This window comes from Pleurodeles waltl, chromosome 2_2 (assembly GCF_031143425.1).
Source record: "Pleurodeles waltl isolate 20211129_DDA chromosome 2_2, aPleWal1.hap1.20221129, whole genome shotgun sequence".
In the NCBI taxonomy this organism is placed as follows: domain Eukaryota; kingdom Metazoa; phylum Chordata; class Amphibia; order Caudata; family Salamandridae; genus Pleurodeles; species Pleurodeles waltl.
In genome coordinates, this window is record NC_090439.1 from 832008685 (window position 1) to 832030310 (window position 21626).

General features: G+C 48.7%; 1 protein-coding gene across 2 annotated transcripts in view; it reads left to right on the top strand.

Annotated features, from left to right (window-relative positions):
• Positions 1-21626, top strand: part of NECAB1 (N-terminal EF-hand calcium binding protein 1) — a 1270485-nt gene that overhangs the window by 1052176 nt on the left and 196683 nt on the right. For both annotated transcript variants that reach the window (XM_069220455.1, XM_069220456.1), the window contains one exon: positions 11056-11109. In XM_069220455.1, the coding sequence (XP_069076556.1) occupies positions 11056-11109 (54 nt within the window). The remainder of the gene's footprint in view (positions 1-11055; positions 11110-21626) is intronic.

Here is a 21626-nt window from a genome sequence, read left to right on the forward strand (position 1 = left end):
CTGGCCTAAAACAGACAGCCAAACAGATATGCGCAGTTAAGGGCACACTCCACTCTCGCTACCCCCCCCCCCCCCGTGGACCAGCCCCACCCCTCCCTGCACTAGGAAAAATAAAACAATATCACATATTGTTTTATTTTTCTGCTGCTGGCTCTGAGCCAGCAGGCGACTCTCCTCCTGTACTACTGTTCCTTACCTGTCTTATAGCGTCAAAAGAACAAGTGCATGTTCTGCTGTTTCTTGCAATATATCGCATGCAATATGTTGTATGTACAAAACTAATAAAAATAATTTTAAAAAATATGTAGACGGACAAAGGGAGACGCAAAAAGGGCAAAATTCCTTTCTTAATCACATCAATCAACTTCACGGACCAGAATGAACTTAACCAGAATATTTCTGTACCTGCCTTGACTTTAAAGTGCTTCAGCTAGTAATCTGTCCTATGCATGCTCATGTTCACAGTCTGTAAGCAAAGCTTGCGCTGGACCTTTAAATGTCTGCATTATTTCGATTAGACCATGGCAAAATATTACTTCAAACATTGTAACTTTGTAAATGGCTTGCCTCCTTTCTCTAGTGTGTTTAACTGAAAATAGATGATTTTCTGAAGAACTTTAATATAGCCTTTAAATAGATGCTTGGAATACCAGTTGCACATTTACAAGACTTGCCCAAACTGCATAATGTGCCGGAAGATTAATAGAGGACGATCAGACATAGCGTGGCATTAGTTACACACATTTCAAATGTATAATTATAACAGTTTGCAATAAAACATTAAATTCCGTTCAGGTAAGCCATAAAAAAAAGAACCTGTGTGTGCCAACACACAACAAGTATGTGTACATATATGAAGTCTAATTAAACTTTATGATGAAGAATAGCGCAAACTTGCTGCTACACATAAGATCAGATATGCTGTGCAGCAAATTTCCAGAGGTTTTTAAATATACATGTTTCTCATAAAATTTGCATTTCATTTTCTATGTTTGATATTTGACTTGTGGAACTCTGCTTTCACTCAACCACAGCAGTTTGCTGCTCACTTGTCCCAGGGTAAGTCTTCTTTCTTAATAATGTCAGTTTGTTATGAAACAGTTCAGGATAAAGTAAAGAAAATCCTTTATTAGAGCAGCACAGTCAAACTGACTGGGTGCTAGCAAATTCACTGGCTACTGGCCTCCTGAATGTATTCCAGAACTTCCATTGCAACAACAGCATAGAACAATTCTCAAACATAAACAGGTAACCAAAGCAAATACAGCTATACCATTTACACAAGAATACTGAAGATATCTTTCCTCTTAAAATCTTAGAACTAAAAACAAAGGGCCATGTGTACCACACATTTTACTGGTTGCGACTGGTAAAACACATTTCCCTATGTACCAACCCTATTTTAAATGTCAGTAGCTATTAGAGCTAAATTGGATTTGTGAGAAGCTATTAGGAAGGGGCATGTAAAAGGCGTCCCTTTCTAATAGCAAGTCGCACTGGTATGTATGAATTTTTGGCAACCAGGAATGTGGTTGCAAAACATTCATACTATGCCGACTCCTTGAAGGAGGCTTTAACTGATTCACAAACGAGAAGGGGTCCTTAAGGGATCCCTTCCCCTTTGTGAATGGGGTGCAAACACTTTTTCAGAGAAGGTAGTGGTCCCATGGACCACTGCCCACTCTAAAAAATAAAAAATAAATGAAAATAAAATGCTTAATATTGAAATGCATCCCATTTAAAAAGAAATACTTCTTTATTTAAAAGTCAGTCACAGACATGGTGATTTGCTGACTCCAGCAGGCCACCATCCCTGTGAGTGCCTATCATTCCCAATGGGTCACAAATTGTTGCAACCTGCCTTATGAATACTAATGAGGCAGATCCCTTTTGACCCATTTGGGAATCCCAAACAGTGCCTCAGATAACTGTTGTGCATCAGTGTTTGCGACTCACAATTTGCGTGTCACAAAAAAATGCAAATTGAGAGTTGCAAAAACTGAGTGTCGTACATCTGGCCCAAAGAGCCCACAAATACTCTGCATAGCATTAAGAATGGTCTTCATAATTCACAGCTGGGCATCTAATTCTGCCTGCCTCCTTAACTAGATGCTAGATATTCAGCATCAGCAAAAACATTGTTTTCTGCACCAAATCCAGCATTATCCACCTCACCACTTTCACACTCCACCTCCACAGGAGAACACCATTGTTCATACTACTTGGTACTGAGTGAAATAGAAGAGGACTGTTAACTTTGAACAGCATCTGATTTTCCTTCAACTCAGCCTCTTCTTCATTCGAAACAGCACCACCCTTACACTTCACCACTCTTGTCACATCCCACACTTTGCCATCTTGAGTGACTACACTGTTTTTGTTTATTTTCAACACTTACAAAGCTCAACCACATTAAGAGCTCTGGTTTATGAACTCTTACCCAGCCCCCTGCAGTGAAATCAGTTTTTTTTTTTTAACTTTCCACTTCTTGTCATAACTTTGTTTCATTTTCCCCTGCTTTTCTCTCACTCTCAAAGCTACTTCATTATTAACTTCAATAGACCTTTTCTTCTTTATTTACTATGGGCACAGCTTAGAAACAGGATAGCTTCCTTTCACCAAACTGAAAGTACTGACTTTAGTAACAGAATGGGGATTAATGTGAAATATTCATAACCTTTCCTTCAAAAAAAAAATCCATTCATCTCCAGACTTACGTGCCCATTCAGCACCTTCTTTAAGCACACAGTTTAATCTCTCAGCTTGACCATCCCCTTGTGGTTCATACAGGTCATTAGTTATGTGTTTAATATAACAAATTCAAAGAAACTCTTCCATATCATGTGACCCCAACTCTATTATTGGTAAAAAAAAAAGTACCTCAAGACACCCTTGCCTAGCAAATGCTTCTCTGAAAAACTCTATCACCACATGTGAGGTGACATGAGCAATGAATTTGTACTCAGTCAGTTCCGAATGACAGTTGTAAAAAATTGAACAAATCTGGATTCATGTTGTATATTTTTTAATGATCTTGAAATATCAAGGGCTTTTGCCAATAAACTTTAAACAGGAGACAGGTTTCAAAGGAGCAGGAGCAACCTTCAACATCATACCTATGTTAACACACACACCACATTCCCTGTCTGGATATCCTCTGCCATTCTATCCATACAAAGCCATTAAATATAAGACTGAGTACTTCTTTTCCTCTACAACATTCCAGAATACCCTTAATGTGCAAGTCTTAAAATCTTTTCAGAATCTGGCGAAATACACTTCCCTCCTTTGCCTTTGAATATCAAATCACCTTCTACTTTCAGACACCATGTGAAAAGTCTAACTTATGGGGGTAAACATTTCTCTTTGGGCCACTCACCCTTCACATACATTTTCAACATCTGCAACAGACTATCCTTAAGTACAGTTTCTGCTCAAACCTCTTCTGATATTCCTTCGAATTTGCCACTCAAGTATCCTTGATAGTAGCAACCATTTTCATTACAACAAACTCAAACAGGCCCCTTCTTGGTGAACAAGGCAACCTAAATAGACAATCAGCCGTGGCGATGCTCCTATACTGAACATATTCAGCCTTAAAATTGTACTCTTGTAATACATGCAGTGGCATTCCATCCAGTCCTGGAGACAAGATCCCATTTAACTGTTTATGATCAATCCTCTGAACAAATCTACTTCCCAAATGTAATTACAGGAGTGTTCAATAGGCCACACACGCACGCCAACATCTCCCTTTCAATCACAGTATACCTCCCCTTAGTACCACAGCGAGTTTGGTGCAAATGCAATGCACCAATTTTCCTTCCCATACTTCTAGGACAAAACAAATCCAGTACCATAGAAACTGGCATGAACTATAACAATACAGACTCTATTCATACAAAATGGCTTGAGCATGGGAGCCTCCACAATTTCCTGAACAAAGAATGTCCTAAATATTCTACAGTCACAGACATATTTGCACTCGTTCTCTTACAGTGAGTCCATACATCTGCAACATTCTGCAGACCTCCTGAATGTGTTTTAAATATTCTTGCCCATCCCTGGAGAATAAAAGACTATCATCCTGGAAACATTTTATATATCTATCTACGTCCTTGAATATGTAAAGCATTGCCCTTTGAAACATGGATGCCACTTTGGCCATCCCAAAAGGCATCCTCTTAAATTGAATTAGCCCTTGAAGAACGAGAAATGCAGTCAGATGTTTATTAATTCAGTTTGGTGGCAGGCATGTCAAAGATCTAAAGTTGATAACATACTTATAACCTACTCATGATCGCACTGATATTAGGTAATGGATGACAATCTACTACTATTAGCAGTAAGTGCTCGCAAATCCACACACAACTTCCAACTTTTGTCTGCCTTGCATGCCAAAACTATAGGAGAAACCTCTTCTGATGACTCAACCTCTTCAATTAGGAAATCATCAATCATGCTGTCAAACTTTTTTTTAATTGCTATCTTATGTTGATATGTACCTCTCTCAGTTTTTGGTTCACAGGTACAGCATCATATTTAATCTTAATGGTTATGAGTGAAGCCCTCCAATTTTTCCAACTTGTCATTGATTACTTTAAAAAACTGACTGACCACCCAATCTTTCATTCCAGTTTCAGCTACAGGCAATATTGGTTCTTTACTTCTTGGGTTAAAAGTAATTCCGAGCTTCCGCTGATCTCTCCAACCCAAAACATTCATGCCTTTAAAGGTAACATGCATCTTAATTTCAGCCCTAGGTAAAACAAAATTAAACCTACAATGTGGAAACAGCCAAAGTTCACCAGAAAGCTGTCACCATAGACCAAACCAATACGCCAAGTCTCTTTAAGAAAAACAAAAGAATACCTGCCTGCGGTGCATATTTTATGTGGTGGGCGTCACATGTTGAGGAACACTGGTGTGCATCAAATTTGTTAGACGCAGAGCGCACCCCTTATCCAAGGACCATGCGGGGACGGAACTCCACTGAGATACATGTGGAATCCACGCCCAAGGCACCTGATGTAGCATGTGACAGAAGAAACTCAGAACAGTGCTTGCACCGGGAACTCCTCCTTAACAGGCATGCTGAGACTTCCGCCTAAGCATATGTGCAGCAGTTGTAGGATGCGGCACGCAGAATCTTCAAAAGATGTGCTGAAATTTAGCGTTCAGTAGAAAGATCACAAAAGAAGCCAGACATGGCCTCACCAAATGATTAGTAAGTTGTTGCTCAACGTCGATTAATTAAATAGTTGCTCCCTGTGTCGTCCAAATAGGAAATTGATTGAATACCTCATAGGTTCGTAGTTGAAGGCAATAACACTGATGTGCTGCTCAAGGTGTAACAAATATGTCCTTTACCTCTTCGTTACCACTTGTTGTGAAACCATCCAGGATAACGTAAAGAAAATAATTTATCAGAGCAGCAGAGGACAAACCGATTGGATGCTAGCAAATTTACTGGCTAATTGTCTCCTGAATACATTCCAGAACATCCATTGCAACAACAGCATAAAACAATTCTCTAACATAACACGTAACCAAAGAATAAAAAAAACACTATACCGTACACACTAATATACAACAAACTCCATAAGTGATAATCGCGCATTAACAGTGAAAATCGGCGGTGCGACTCAATAAACTAATGTTCCTATTCTAGGATTTGTGTTTAACCTCTCAGACACATATTCAAATTCTGGTAGGTCCAATTAGCCTTTCATCCGTCCAAAGTCGATAAGGTGAGTACCAATGGATTGGGTATGAATAAATCTCTTTCTGCACAAAGATGCCCACGTGGTGAACATACGCTTTACAGGCAAACATGTCATACAGGAAGGAAGCGCTCTTGTCAAAAGGACATTTCTTGTTCCTATTCTGAACAATGACAAAGCCTTTGCAGGGCAATGTGCCTTCTTCTGTCTGTGTTCTGATGACCTTTTTGTGTAATACATACAACACCTTTCCTGAATTTGATTGCTCGTTTCAAATGCCGGACCTGGGATAAGGAAAATGTGTAACTCTCATGGAACATAAACTGTATGTCGGGGTTTTTCTCATCTTGTATTAAGATTTTGCCTGTTGGTCAAGTTATCAGCTAATGAATCACATTTTCATGTTCAGAATATCTAACGTTTCAAACAGGTCTGCATAGTAATGTGTGGGTACATGTGCGATGTGAAAACTCCTACTATTCTCTATCACAGCTTGGCAACCCTGCTGAAGAGAACTTTCTACCCCGGGGTTTCCTGTCTGCTTTTCTGAATCCAGTACTCTATCTCCGCCCGAACTCATTTTCAAGGCGGTGTTCCCATCACAAAAAACGTGAACTATGACAGTTTAAATACGATGTAATAGCAACATGAGTATATCAACGCCTACGTCATTTTCTTCTACAGTCCATATTTATTTCAAACTAACAGGGGCGTAGATGGGGAGGAGGGGGTGGTGTTTGAACGTATTACACCCCCCCTAATAAATATATTTTCATTAACTAGTTGGCTACAAGTGCTCTCGAATTACACAAGGGATTTCTACAAATACACAGACAAAAACGCACACACACTTTCTCCCTCGCGAATGTATGATGGAACAATGCATGCGAGAACCATGCCTTTACCAAGCATGCCTTTACAATGATTTTTGGTTGTAATAGCATGCCTAGTAAAGGCATATGTCGGAACAACATGCGTGGTTCTATCATGCCAACCCCACACCCGCCCTAAGGCCCAAAAGTACCCCATCCCTAATAATTAAACTACCCCGACCACCACCAGCCCAAAAACTAAAACTACCCCCACCCTGCTCCTAAAAACAAAACTACTCTGATCCTACCACCTGCCTTAAGGCCTAAAAGTACCCCACCCCTAATACTTAATCTACCCCGACTCCTCACCCACCCTAAAACCAAACTACACGACCCCCCCTTCCCCCTAAAAACAAAACTACCCCAACACTCCCCACCTGCCCTAAAAGCAAAACTAGCCCGACTACCCCCACCCGCCCTAAAAACAAAACGACCCCAACTCCCTCATCCCCACAAAAACAAAACTACCCTGACCCCACCCCTAAAAACAAAACTAGCCTGACACCCCCACCCCACCCCTAAAAACTGAACTACCCCCAACCACCCTGAGCCTGAAAATCTTCTCTGACCCCACACCAGCCCTATAAACAACCAACCCCCACCAGCCCTAAAAACAAAACAACCCAGACCTGAATGCTCCTAAAAACAAAACTACACCGACCCCCCCACCCCTGCCCCTAAAAACAGAACTACCCTGACCCCCTCACCCTGCCCCTAGAAACAAAACTACGCCAACACCCACCCTAAGCCCTAAAACTATCCAACCCCCACCTGCCCTAAAAACAAATCTACCCTGACACCCCCACCCTCCCTAAAAACAAAATTACCCCAACCCCCCACCCGCCCTAAAAACAAAACTACCCCGCCTCTAAAAACATAACTACCCCAACACCCCCACCCACCCTGAGCCTTAAAACCTTCCCCGACCCCCACCCGCCCTATAAACAACCGACCCCCCACCAGCCCAAACAACAAAATTAGCCCAACCCAAACGTCCCTAAAAACAAAACTACCCCGACCCCCCTGCCCCAGCCCCTAAAAACAAAACTACTTTGACCCACATCCCTAACATCAAAACTACTCCGACCCCCCCACCCATCCCATTACCAAAACTTGCCTGACCCCCCCAACCTGGCCTAAAAACAAAACTACCATGACCCACCACCCCTGTCCCTAAACACTGAACTACCCCAACACCCACACCCACCCTGAGCCCTAAAACCTTCCCTGACCCACCACCCGCCCTATAAACAACCGACCCCCCCGCCAGCCCTAAAATCGATACTATATCCGACCCCCCATCCCTGCCCCTAAAAACAAAACTACCCCATCCCCACCCCTAAAAACAAAACTTTGCCAACACCCTCACCCACCCTGAGCCCTAAAACCTTTCCCACCCCCACTCAACCTAAAAACAACCAACCCCACCACCCGCCATAAAAACAAAACAACCCGACACCCTCACCCGCCCCTAAAAACAAAACTACCCCAACCCCCCACCCCAGCCCCTGTAAACAAACCTACCCTGACATCCCCACCCCACCCCTAAAAACTGAACTACCCGACCCACTACCCACAATAAAAACAACCAACCCCCTCACCTGCCCTAAAAACAAAACTACCCCAACACCCCACCCCTGCCCCTGAAAACAAAACTACACTGCCCCACCCACCCTGAGCCTTAAAACCTTCCCTGACCCCCCCACCCACCCTATAACCACAAACAACCAACACCCCTATCAGCACTAAAAAAACCTACCCCAACCTGAATGCCCCTAAGCACAAAACTATCCCGGTCCCCCTACCCCAGCTCCTAAAAAAAAAACTACCTCGACTCCCCCACCCCACCCCTAAAAGCAAAATTAGCCCAACCCCTCCCACCCATCCTAAAAACAAAACTAGCCTGACCCCCAAGCCGGCCTAAAAACAAAACTACCCTGACCCCCAACCCTACATCTAAAAACAAAACTATCACAACCCCCCACCCCTGCCCCTAAAAGCTGAACTACCCTGACACCCCCACCCACCCTGAGCCTTACAACCACCTCCGACCCCCCACCCACCCTATAAACAACCAACCCCCCACCAGCCCTAAAAACAAAACTACCCAGACCTGAATGCCCCTAAAAACAAAACTACCCCGATTCCCCCACCCAGCTCCTAAAAACAAAACTACCTCGACCCCCACACTCCACCCCTAAAAGCAAAACCAGCCCGAACCCCCCCACCCATCCTAAAAACAAAACTAGCCTGACCCCCCACCCTGCCTAAAAACTAAACTACCCGACCCCTCACCCTACCTCTAAAAACAAAACTATCACAACCCCCACCACTGCCCCTAAAAGCTGAACTACCCTGACACCCCCACCCACCCTGAGCCTTACAACCACCTCCAACCCCCCACCCGCCCTATGAACAAGCAACCCCCCACCAGCCCTAAAAAAAAAAATACCCAGACCTGAATGCCCCCAAAAACAAAACTACCCCAGCCCCTAAAAAGAAAACTATCCCAAACCCCCCACCCATCCTAAAAAGGAAACTAGCCTGAGCCCCCCCACCTGGCCTAAAAACAAAACTACCCCGACCCCCTGCCCTACCTCTAGAAACAAAACTACCCTTACCCCCCACATCTGCCCCTAAAAACTGAACTACCCTGAGACCCCACCCACCCTGAGCCCAAAAACATTCCCTGAGCGCCCCACCTGCCCTGTAAACAACTGACCCCCACCAGCCCTAAAAACAAAACTACCCCAACCCCCCCACCCCTGTCCCTAAAAACACAACTACCCGAACCCCCACCCTGGGGGCACCAGGATACCCTCCCAGGTAATAGTAAGGTCAAGATACCATGATATAACATAACATGACCAGTAATCCCCTCTCTTGGGAGGCTGTGTGTGCGTGTGTGTGTGTGTGTCCATTGAAGTATAAAGTGCAAATATTGGGTTTATAGAATATGGCAATGAGTAAGAATCACATTTGTGTAAGCTCGAAATCCAGGACCCATTAGATTATATAGAAATATTTCATTAACTTCCCTCAAGAGACATACATGTATCAGTCGTGTATCTGATTATTATAGTGCTCCTTTATATATCTGATCTGTGTGCACCTGTGTGCCTCTAATGTTTTATCTGTATATATGTGTTTGTGTGCACAGCTTTCATGTTGGCTCTTACAGCTATCCATATTTTGGAATAGCCCGAAGGACTATTTTCATTTTATTGTCATGATGCTATGTGATTAGCCATCTCTCTGTGCAATCACTAATCCTCCAACCATCTATCCCTGCCCTCTGTCACTCACCCATTCACTGTCTCTACCGTGTACATTGACACCTTTTCTAGACTCTGCTGTTGTATCCCTCGTTTGTTCATTCACTCCACCCACTAAGCTAGTCCTTGACCATAAGCTAACACACCCCTCTAACCCTGTGTACTTTCACTCAATCTTTCATCCATAGTTATTTGTTTTCTCATCAAACGCTTCTAGTCCCTACATTGCACCATCTTCCTCAGTGCTGCCTTCACTGGGACAGTCTGACGTCCCTACACTCGCCCTCACATACTATCTTCTGCTGTCCTCTTAATCCCTTTGCCCCCATACACCACCTGTGCCCCACACAATTCCCTTGTCACTTCTTCCATTCAAGGACCCACACATTTATCAAGTCATGCATGCACTCACACTTCCATCCATACACCCATATAATAAAAATAATTTTTAAAAATCTTACCTATCCGCCACTGGCTGCCTCGCTCCTCTCCCAATGGTTGTTGGTGTTCCAGCAATCCCTGGGACACCAGCACAGGCTCCCCACACAATCTTGGTGCTGCTGTAATGCTATACCTAGCATGAGAGCAGCGTCAGGATTGCACGAAGCGGCTTGGTCTGCTGCTCTGACAGTGCACTGGGGTCTGCGCTGTTTCTCCAAACTGGCTGGGCAACATAGCCAGGTTGGAAAAACCTAAAAGTGCATGTCAGTTTGGCTGGCCTAATACAGCTGGCTAAACTGAAATGTGCACTTTTAAGTGCACTCACTCCACTCCTCCTCCCCCCTCCCATGGACCAGCCCCACCCCTCCCTGCACATGTTGGCTCAGCCGAAAAACAAAATGATAATTAAATATAATTACATTTTTCAGCTGCTGGCTCTGAACTAGTGGGGCGAAGCTCCTTCGCCATTGCGGAGGAACCTCCCACGTATCTATCTCTTTTTAACGCTAGCTGCTATCTAGAAGTGTTTAAAAACAGAGTTCCTTCTTGCGAAACTTTTGATTTAAAGTGATGAACCTGCTAATGTATTCAAGAAAGTTTTTGTTGTGAGCAATTTTTTACCCTGATTTATATAACATGTATCATTGGATCAGTGTGCACAGATAACTGCTTTCATCGTATTTATTGAACATGCCTACTTTATTTCATAAACACATTTTTCATGTATTATCTTTATCTCACCAGGACCTTAAACTGGAACCCCCGGAAGAGGAAATTTCAGAAGGGAGTACAAAGTCTGTAAGTAGACATGCTTTCAGGTTCACTGGTTGTTTATTATATTCATTAAAATATTCACAGAGTTATCAGTTAAATGGATACATTTTGTAACTAAACATGCATTTTTTGTTATGGTATGTTAGGCTCACTTGTAGGTCACAACACACACTGACACACATATATTAACACACACATCCACATTGCTGGTTAATACGATGGTCTTTTCTACATCATACAAAACTGTTATACCGTTAGAACTGTGTAAAGTAGGATTGGCTGAACCCTCTGCACAACAGTTTAGATCTTGGAAGGTTTCTACAGAAAGAGAATCACGTTAGTATGTCTAGTTCTGGCATGTCAACATCAACAGTATGGAGATGGAACAAAAGACTCTGTGGCAGACAGTGACCGAAGTACAGCAACAAAATTAGTTAGTCTGCAGTGCTTAATATGAGCCAGTGGTGCTCAGCACTGCCAATTAGTTGCCAACTCTGGCACTTATTACTGTTGAAATTAGAAATGAACACAGCAACAGTTTTTTAGTAATACAATATGCATTAAAAATGACTAATACCTGCTGCTTGAACAACCCTAAAAGCTTTTATCATCCTGTAGGGGGTTACTAGTAAGTAGTTGTGTTAGTTCTGTCACTGGCAGCGATGGCAGTGGCAATGGGTAGCACAAGCTGCAGTCACCTCCTAGCAATAGCCCTGGCACTCTACAAATTAACCACTGTTAGTCCCCCACTTGCAACCACTTTCTAAGGATTTCCTCTGCTAACACCCTAACACCATGTTACACCACCCGATAGTCCTTACATCCATTAAATAATCCATTAAAAGAGTAGTTTAAAAATCTTACAAACATCATCTGTAGATCCCAAGTAGTTGCTCACCTGTCTACAGCCCACAAGCCTATCATAAATGAATTCTGTCGGGTCTATTTTGTATGAGGGTTACATCTGTAACCAGAGACAGATCTGTTGTCTTACATTTGAATCTTACATTTGAATCTTACATCAGCGTATCAATCAATCAATAAATCAGTTTTTGTAAAGTGTGGCTACTCACTTGTGATGGTCTCAAGGCACTGGGGGGGAGGGGCAGGGCCTCATCCAAAGATCCACGTCTTGAGGTTCTTCCAGAACATGGTGAGCGACAGGCTTTGTCTGAGGTGCAGGGGGAGGTTGTCCCAGCTCTTTGCTGCAATGTAGGTGAAGGATCGTCCTCCAGCAGTGGTTTTGTGGATGCGACGGATGGTGGCCAGGGCCATCTGGGTGGAGCGTAGGGATCTGGCGGGGGTGTGGAAGGAGACACAGTTGTTCAGGTAGGCTGGTAGTCTATGGCCTTGTACATGTGGGTGAGTAGCTTGAAGGTGATCTGTTTCTCCACCAAGACCCAGTGGGGGGTCCTCAGGTGTTGGGAGAAGTGTTCACGGTGTCGGAAGTCCAGAATAAGCCTGGCGGTGGCGTTCTGGAGGAGTTGTCGTTTTTTTATGTTTCTAGTCGAGGTGCTGGTGTAGAGGGCATTGCCGTAGTGGAGCTTGCTTGTGACTAAGGCATGGGTGACTGTCATCTGACAGTCTGCTGGGATCCATCTGAAGATCTTCCGAAGTTTGCGGAGTGTGTGCCAGCAGGAGGAGGCTACTGAGTTTACCTGGTGGGTCATGGATAGGGAGGAGTTAAGGATGATGCCTATGTTGCGGGCATGCTCAGTTGGTGCAGGGGGGGGCGCTGAGGGATGTGGGCCACCAGGAGTCATCCCAGGCTGAGGTGGCATTTCCGAAGATGATGAGCTCAATCTTGTCGGAGTTGAGCTTGAGGCAGCTTTCTCTCATCCAGGTGGCGACGGCTTCCATTCCTGAGTGGAAGTTTCTTTTGGAGATTTTGGGTCTTCGGTCAGGGAAATGATGAGTTGTGTGTCATTGGCATATAACATGTTAATACCTTGGCTTCTGACGATGGCTGCAAGAGGGGCCATGTATACGTTGAACAGTGTGGGACTCGGAGAGGATCCTTATCCTTGGCGGACTCCGCAGTTGACTCCTGTGGGTCTGGATGTGTAGGGCGGGAGTATGACCCACTGCGTCCTCCCAGAGAGGAAGGAGTGGATCAATTCCAGGGCTCTTCCGCAGATTCCTATTTCGTGGCGTCTGGTGCGTAGAGTGCTTTGGGAGATTGTGTTGAAGGCTTCTGAAAGGTTGAGGTGTATGAGGGCTGCAGTGTGGACGTGGGCTAGGAGTAATCGGATGTCGTCAGTGGCCGCCAGGAGGGCTGTCTCCGTGATGTGGTTGCTGCGGAAGCCGCACTGGGAGCTGTCTAGGGAGTTGTTGGCCTTGATGAAATTGCGTAGTTGTGTGTTGACTGCTTTCTTCAGTTCTTTGGTGGGGTAGGGTAGCAGCAAGATGGGCCAGAAATTCTTTAGTTCTGATGGGTCGGCAGATTGTTCCTTCAGGAGAGGGCGTGTTTTGGCATGTTTCCAGTCCTCGGGGAAGGTGCCGGTGTTGATGGAGCAGTTGATTGTGTTCCGGAGCTCTGGGGCAATGGATGCCCTGGCTCTGATGTATATGTGGTCTGGGCAGGGGTCCGTGGGGGCTCCGGAGTGGGTGCTGTTCATGATGCTGACTGTTTCCCCCATGGTGAGCGTGGACCAGCTGTGGATGGTCTGGGTGGGTTCTGGGGGGGTGAGTCGGTCACAGGTTCCAGTGGCAGGATTTTCCAGGAGGAAGCTGTCGTAGATGTCCTGGGTCTTGCGGTGGAAAAAGGTGGAAAAAGGTGTAGAGTTTGTCGCAGAGGTCCTGTGACGGGGGGGGTGCTGGGGGCTTCAGAGGGGAGCTCTATCAACTCGTTGATGACTGAGAAGAGTTCCTTAGAGTTGTGTGTGGAGGAGTTCATGCGCTCCCGGAGTGCGTCCTTCCTTGCGTTCTTTTTTTATAGTGGGCAGCGGTTGTGGCTCTGCAGGAGGCGAGGTCTTCGCTCGTTTGGCTGTTCCTCCATTTTTTCTCTAAACGTCTGCAGGCACACTTTGATTCCTGGAGTTCAGTGGTGAAACAGCTGGCTTTCTTAGGTACATGTTTGCCTGATGTCAGCCGGAGGGGGGGCTAGAGTGTTGGCACATTCGGTGATCCATGCATTGAGATTGCGCACTGCTGTGTTGGCGTCATCAGAGGGAAGAGAGAGGAGAGAGTAGGGAGGGATTTGGCAAGAGATGAGGTGAGTTGCCAGTTGGTGATTTTGTTCCATTTCCTTCTGGGGGATCGTGGGGGTGCGGGTGCGGCTGCTGTGAGTGGTGATTGCTAAATATATGCAGCAGTGGTCGGTCCAGTCTGGGGTGGAGATGGTCTCAATGGTGATCCGGTTGCCTGAGGTGAAGATGAGGTCCAGTGTGTGTCCTGCGATGTGTGTGGGTGTGCAGACCAGCTGTCTGAGGCTCAGGATGGCGAGGTTGTCGAGTAGAGCAGTGGTGTTTGGATCGTCATGGTCCTTGAGGTGGAAATTCAGGTTGCTGAGGAGGAGGTAGTCATCTGACACCAGGGCCTGCAGGGTAGCAATGTCTACAACACCGTCTATGAAAGCGGGGCGGGGGCCAGGTGGCCTGTACACCAGGGTGCCACGGATGGAGGAGTTGTGGTTGGAGTGGACTAGGAAGTGAAAGTGTTCCATGGTGGTGCATTGTTCTTCTGGGGCGGCCTTGACATATAGTGAGAACCTGTGTATGATGGTGAGTCATTCCCCCAGGTGGATGGGCTGGTCCCCCCTTAGGATGCTGTGTCCGTTGGGAATGGAGATGGGAATGTCTAGTTCCTAGGTGAGGTTGGTCCAGGTCTCAGTAAAGGAAGCAATGTCTATTCGGATGGTGTTGATCAAATCCCAGAGTTAGGTGGTGTGTTTGTGGAGGGAGCGGATGTTCAGGAATAGGCAGTTGATTGGGTCGTGGAGGTTGTTGGTATCTCTGTGTGTGGAGAGTACCATCAGCTTGTTGAGGCTGGCACTGAAGTTCCAGTTCCTGCATGTGAAAAGACGGTGGGTGCTATTGGGGGAGATGATGCAGCAGTTGCGGAGACGTCCGGTGTTAAGGCAGAGATGGGTCTTAGCATCGTAACCGAGGAAGGCCAGGGGGTGGTTTAGTGGAGATCCAGGGTTCCTGTCACTGGGCGCGGTCTGGGCACAGACCAGACATTGACAGGCACAGGTGGGCTTGCCTCTCACGCGCCAGAGGCGTGGCCGCACTGCAGCTGCCATTAAGAAGGGGAGGGGAGCAGGTGGAGTGGTCAGCTGAGGCCAGAGGGCAGGAAAGGTGCTTTGCGGGGAGGGGGGCAGAGGAAAGGAGGGGAGAAGGTAAAGAAAAGGAAAAACTAGTGATAAAAGGCAGAAAAAGCAAGAGTTAAAGAGTGACAGGGAGAAAATACTTACTTGTGATGGCCACTAAACCACCAGAGATGAGGTGCAGGGATGAGCCTGCAGGTGGAGGAGGGCCTCAAACTGAGAGTCAGGAGGCTCTCAGTTCATCCCAGGCAAAAGGCAGAGGCAGCAGCAGTCAGAGGAGCTGGGGAGGGCAGCAGACGCTGACCAGGAGGTCAGTGCAGTTTCCCTCTCACAGTGCTGCCGCTGCCATTAAGAAGGGGAGGGGAGCGGTCAGCTGGGAGGCGGGAGGGCAGATAAGTGCTTTGCGGGTGGGTAAGGGGGCAGAACAAAGGAGGGGAGAAGGAAAAGAAAAGAAAAAACTAGTGAGAACAGGCAGAAAAAGCAAGAGTGAAAGAGGGCAGAGGAAAGGTAGGAGAGATGGAAAAGAAAAGGAAAAACTAGTGAGAGAAGGCAGAATAAGCAAGAGTAAAAGAGCGACAGAGAGAAAATACTTACTTGTGATGGTCACTAGACCACCAGGGATGAGGCGCAGGAATGAGCCTGCAGGTGGAGGAGGGCCTCGAACTGAGAGTCAAGAGGCTCTCAGTTCATCCCAGGCAAAAGTCAGAGGCAGCAGCAGCCAGAGGAGCCAGGGAGGACAGCAGTCACTGACCAGCGTACTGCAAGGGTAGCTCAGTTGTTGAGTGTTCCCACATATGGCATTGGTATAACCTAATTGACAGCACTGCTGTTTTAAGTGCTAGGCTGTAAGTTCTTTGTGCACTGAATCATATCTCTTATCTCTAATTTGGTGTCCTATGACTCTTGAGTGATAACTCTGTTGTCAGAAGTGCACTCCTGTTCTTTTCTGAGTGATAGCACTAAAGTATGACATTCACACTGGTAGCATTTGGCTAACCTGAGGGGCATCTCTGCTGTTTAAGGTGCACACTCTAACATCTCTGTAACCCGAAGCATAGATTTACTGCTTGCAGCCCATGATGTACCATCTTTCAAGTCAGAAGGATTGCTCTCCTGCCTGTAATAACTGTCACCAGAGAGTTGTTCTCTTATCCAAAGAGCAGTGCTTAATCTGCAAAAGAATAAGGGCTGGAACCCAAGATGCTCCTTAAAAACCTGCTATCAGCACTGCAGAATGTCAGTGTTGTCAAATACCAATATTGTTTAGACTTGATTCCACATTATGCTTCTTTCTCTAGCACCCTGACCTCCCCACCCATTTATCTCACTATTGCTGTTTTTTCATCACTGGAGGATCAAATCCAGAGGGGCCCTGGTGGATAAGTAGAATGTGGTCCAATTCCCTGGGGACTAGCACAAGGAGGACCATAAAAACCAAGGTTAAAAGAGCAGGAGGGGGCGTGGCTTTGGGCGTCAAGATGGCGGTCGCACTCTGAGTGCTCCGGACCCCTCCGTCATCCGCCTGAGGAAGCCGCCATCCCTGGTTCTGCTCCGTGTTCTCAGCTGCCCTTGTGGGCTCCCTGACTGGCGGTGATCCCGGCGAGCTGCGAGACACCGCACTATGGTGCCTGCACGCCTACAAAGGTTTGAGCCGACTTCGCGGCTAAGATGGCGGTCGGGGCCGCCCCATCGCGCTCCGAGTCGCGGCCCGGATTCCCGGGCAGGGCGCGTCAGCAGGGGAAGACAGTGAGGAGGCCTGGAGTCTGGTAGCACGGCCCGGCGTGTGAATCTCCACACGGACCCAGCGGACTGGTGGTGGAGGTGGCCAGCTGAGGGAGCCCTGACGGCCGCGGGCCGGCCCTTTGGACTTCCGGACCGGCCGGAGCAGAGTCCCGGACAGGTAGAGACGACGGTCCCCCGGGGCGAGGAGTCTCCCCGAAGCGCTTGGACGGGGGCGCGGCACCCTGGGATACAGAAGAAGGTGAGGAGGATGATCGGGCCCCGTCTGAAGTAGGCCCGGGCGGCGGCTGGCCGGCCTGACGCAAGGGTGCGGAGGGCCCGCGGGGGCACGGCCGAGCCCCGCAAGATATCATTGGGGCGCAAGAGGCCTTGGGGCCCCTCCCCCGCCACCAGACGGCGCTGGGGAGAAGGTATCCGGAGGCTGCTGGCCTGCCCCCTGGACTTTGGGGACGGGTTGAGACTTGGACCCGGGAGTGAGGAGGCGGCATCCCCCTGGGGCTGGGGATAGGTCCTAGGCTGCGTGAGTTGAGGTGCAGCGCCCCCTGGGAGACAGAGGAAGTGGAGAGGAGCGAGCTGGCCTGCCTGTCACGATGATGGGTGACGGCTGGCTGTCTTGATGTGCACGGGAGCGAACAGTCCATGAGACGAGGACCAGGTCCCCCCGGGTGTCGCAAGATGATACCTGGTGGGCCGTGGGAGGCCCTGGAGTCCCCCCTCCGCCGCCGGGCAGTGACGGGGTTTTTCGGCTGGGTGGTGGTGAGGGGAATGACGATTTCCCCCCCCCCTGGTTGGGAGAGCGGCCGGGTCTCCTGGGGGCCGAGAAGATCACTGATGCACCGGAGTGGAGTGGGTGAGGTGTAGTGGCGGACCGGCTGTGATGAATTCAAGCCACAGGTAACTACTGGTGCTCAGGCCCTGCTTCCGGAGACCCCCTTGGAGGAACAAACATTCGCTGCAGTTTCTGTGAGTGAGGGGCACCTGGTCGAGTCGACCTGGGGGGTCTTACCGCGGACCGGGCGGGGCTGGGTCGGCCTCCCCCTGGCCCCGAGGAACTGGTTGGGACCTCGACGCTTCACCTAGAGACGCCATCTCGATGGGTTGGAGGGCGGACCCTGCAACTGTAAGCCCACCGCACAGCCACATCGGTTAGCGGCCTCCCCTGTGGCTGTCTGGTTGACACAGGGATCCCCCCGAGGTGGCCCCCGAGAGTCGGTGAGTGTAAGGAGCCACAGCGTAACCAAGACTCAGTTGCGCAAGCCACTTGGCACAATAGATGCCCAGGCTGACCCCTCGAGGAGTCATGGGAAAGGACAGAGCGACTAGGCAGCCATCGGCTTCCCAACAGAAGATCAATCAATTCACCAAGCCAGCGGCCTCCCGGAGTGACGGAGATGCGGCCTCCGGAGGCCCTGCCCTGGATGGATTGAACGCTATCCTTCAGGCAATCCAGTCATCGCAACTGGCTGTGGAGACTAAAATTGGGGAAGTGTGAGAGGACATGGGTCTCATAAGGCAAGACCTCAGAAATGCAGTGGGCCGAATCACTGAAGTGGAGGGCCGCGTCTCCAGGACTGAGGACGATCTGGCCGATCTCAGGACCAAGGTAGCCCAGCTGCAAACCCGAACCGGCGAATTGCACCGTTGCTCCGAAGATGCCGAAAACCGCTCCAGGCGTAACAACTTGCGCCTCATTGGCTTTAAGGAAGGAGCAGAAGATAATAAAGCTCCCGAGTTTCTGGAGAGCTGGATCAGGTCCTAGATGCCGGAGCAAACTCTCTCACCCTAGTTTGCAATCGAGTGGGCGCATAGGGCCCTGGCTCCGCGGCCCCCTCCGGGCGGACCTAAAAGGCCAATGATCGCACGTTTTCTCAACTTCAAGGACCGGGACAACATCCTCAGGGAAGCCAGGTGCTCCACCGACCTTCACTGGGATAACCACAAAATTTTAATATTCCCTGACTACACCCGAGAGGTCCAAACTCAACGTCGGTCATACGAACAAGTCAAGCAAAAACTTAGGGTGATGCAACTCTCATACATGCTCCTCTTTCCTGCACGCCTAAAAGTCATCATGGTCGGTAAAGCATACTTTTTTGAGACGCCTGAGGAAGCATGTGACTGGCTGACAGAGGAGGGCATTGGGAGCCAGAGAGGCCCTCCTGGCCCAGCGGGGGGTGCTCCCCGGGACACAGTCCCGCCTCCCGAACGGGCACACGAAGAGGCCGAAGGCACACCAGGTCTCGACGCGGGAGACGGGGGGCCCCCAACAACCCTATAGACGAGGACATGGGACCAAGATCCGTCTCCCAGGCGGGAGGTGACCACACGGGCGCTCCGGAGGCCCGAGATCCGGTACAGATGTTGGATGGAGACCGCCTAAGCCAGTCCCCTGCATTTGGCTAACAACGGGCTCACGGGCTGACCCGTGACACGCTGGGGACGACCTACGCCGCCCGGCGCTGGCATGTGTGGAATGGAGCAGAGCCAGACATACTGTCCAATGTTTTGTTTATCACTCATCACATAGAGCTTTAGCTTCCATCAATTGATTGCATATATTCCACTTGTATGGAGGGGTCCACCACTCCACTCCAATGACAGTCCATCTGGCTGTGTTGTTTTGGTTGGGTAGTTGGGCAACAGATGCTTCCTGGGTAGAAGTATGGGGTGGGGGGGTTGGGGGGTGAGAAGTTTACAATGGGGATAAGTAATGTTGTTTCAATAAGTTTCCTTTGTTAATTTTGTAATTCTTTTCTTTGTTTGAGACGGTCGTCCCTGGGCCCACTGACGGGTACCCGACACCTCAGTACACCGACACACTGCACGCATGGCCCTCACTGAAGCAGGTCCTTTCATGGAATGTAAATGGCCTCCTAGATAAGATCAAGAGGTCCGCAGTGTTCAGCACCCTTCGCAGATACGCTCCCTCTGTGGTCTTGCTACAGGAGACCCACCTGCTTGGCACTAAGTGCCCTATGCAGGCACGAGGAGGACATGACAAGGTTTACCACCCGGGATTCTCAAGGGGCTCCAGGGGGGTGGCTATTCTACTCCACTGCTCGCTACCCATGGTGGTTACCGCCACGCGGTCCGACCCGCAAGAAGATTCGTGGTGGTGACCGGATCACTTCATGGGTTGCCATTTAACCTTGTGTGTGCCTATGCTCCCCCTACCGGGTTTGAATATTTCTTACTTACACTCCACCAGGTGCTGGCAGGCCTTTCCCACGGATCTACGCTAATAAGAGGAGATTTTAACTCCGTCCTGGATCCCAGGCTGGACGTCTCCGGGAGTATATCCATCAGCCGGTCTGGTCGGGCGTTGAGCTTGAGTAGCTGGGCTGAGAGCCTTGGCCTATGCGAGGTTTGGAGAACCTGGCATCCCAGGATGCGACAATACACACACACATCAGCCGCCCACCAGTCGCAGGCTAGAATTGACCTTGTGTTTATGCCTGCACTAGATATCTCTAACGTCACTGGGGTGGAGATACTACCCCGTGGGGTTTCAGACTACTCGCCATTGCGGATCCGGCTGGGTGGCGCAGACCCTACTCGGCGTCCGATGTGGCGACTAAAACCATGGTACCTACAAGATGGCGACTACACCCTCGAGGTCAGAGACCATCTCACCCAATACTTTGAACAAAACCTAGGTTCGGTGCAGTCCCCGGGCATAGTCTGGGCGGCATGTAAGGCTACTCTCAGGGGGTATGCCAAACATCATCTTCGCGTACGGGAACGTGCTCGCAATTCAAAAGTGTCGGAGCTGGAGGCCAGGGCGTTGAGCCTTGAGTGCCAGGGCGCGGTCGCCGCATCAGCCTCCAGTCTGAGACAACTCACCATGGTCAGGGAGGAGATTAGAATCCGCGAAACATGCTTGGAGAGCGTCGGCAGCCCGAGTGTACGGCTGGGGAGACAAGAACGGAAAACTCCTACATTGGCTGGCCACGTGACCACTAGCTGACAGAGTTATCTCCGAGATCACCGATGAGTCAGGAACACTTGCTAGGACACCCAGCGATATCGCACAGAGCTTCGCCTCTTACTATACACGGTTATATGCGAAGCGCCCCCGGCCACCAGCTGAAAGGGAGTCTCCTCTCCTAAACGACATTGTCCTTCCCAGGGTCTCGCAGGCGACCCTGCAAAGGCCTGGACGAGGCCCTAACCCTCGCAGAGATCACAGAGGCGATAGCCAACTTGTCAACGGGTAAGACGTCTGGCCCAGACGGCTTCCCGGCAGAGCTCTATGGCAGATGTGGTGATATCCTGGGCCCCCACCTGCTTAATATGTATGAAGAAGCAGAGAGAAAAGGCTGTTTCCCCTCTGGGATCGACCAAGCCACAATCATGGTGATCCCCAAGACCCAACCTCCGTCGCGCAACTGCTCGGTGTATCGACCCAGCTCTCTCCTAAACCCCGAGATTAAGTTGCTATCGACTATTCTTGCCTCTTGGTTAAAGGAAGCGCTCCCCTCGCTGGTACACCCTGACCAATGCGGATTTATGCCCTCGCGCAGCACCAGACATT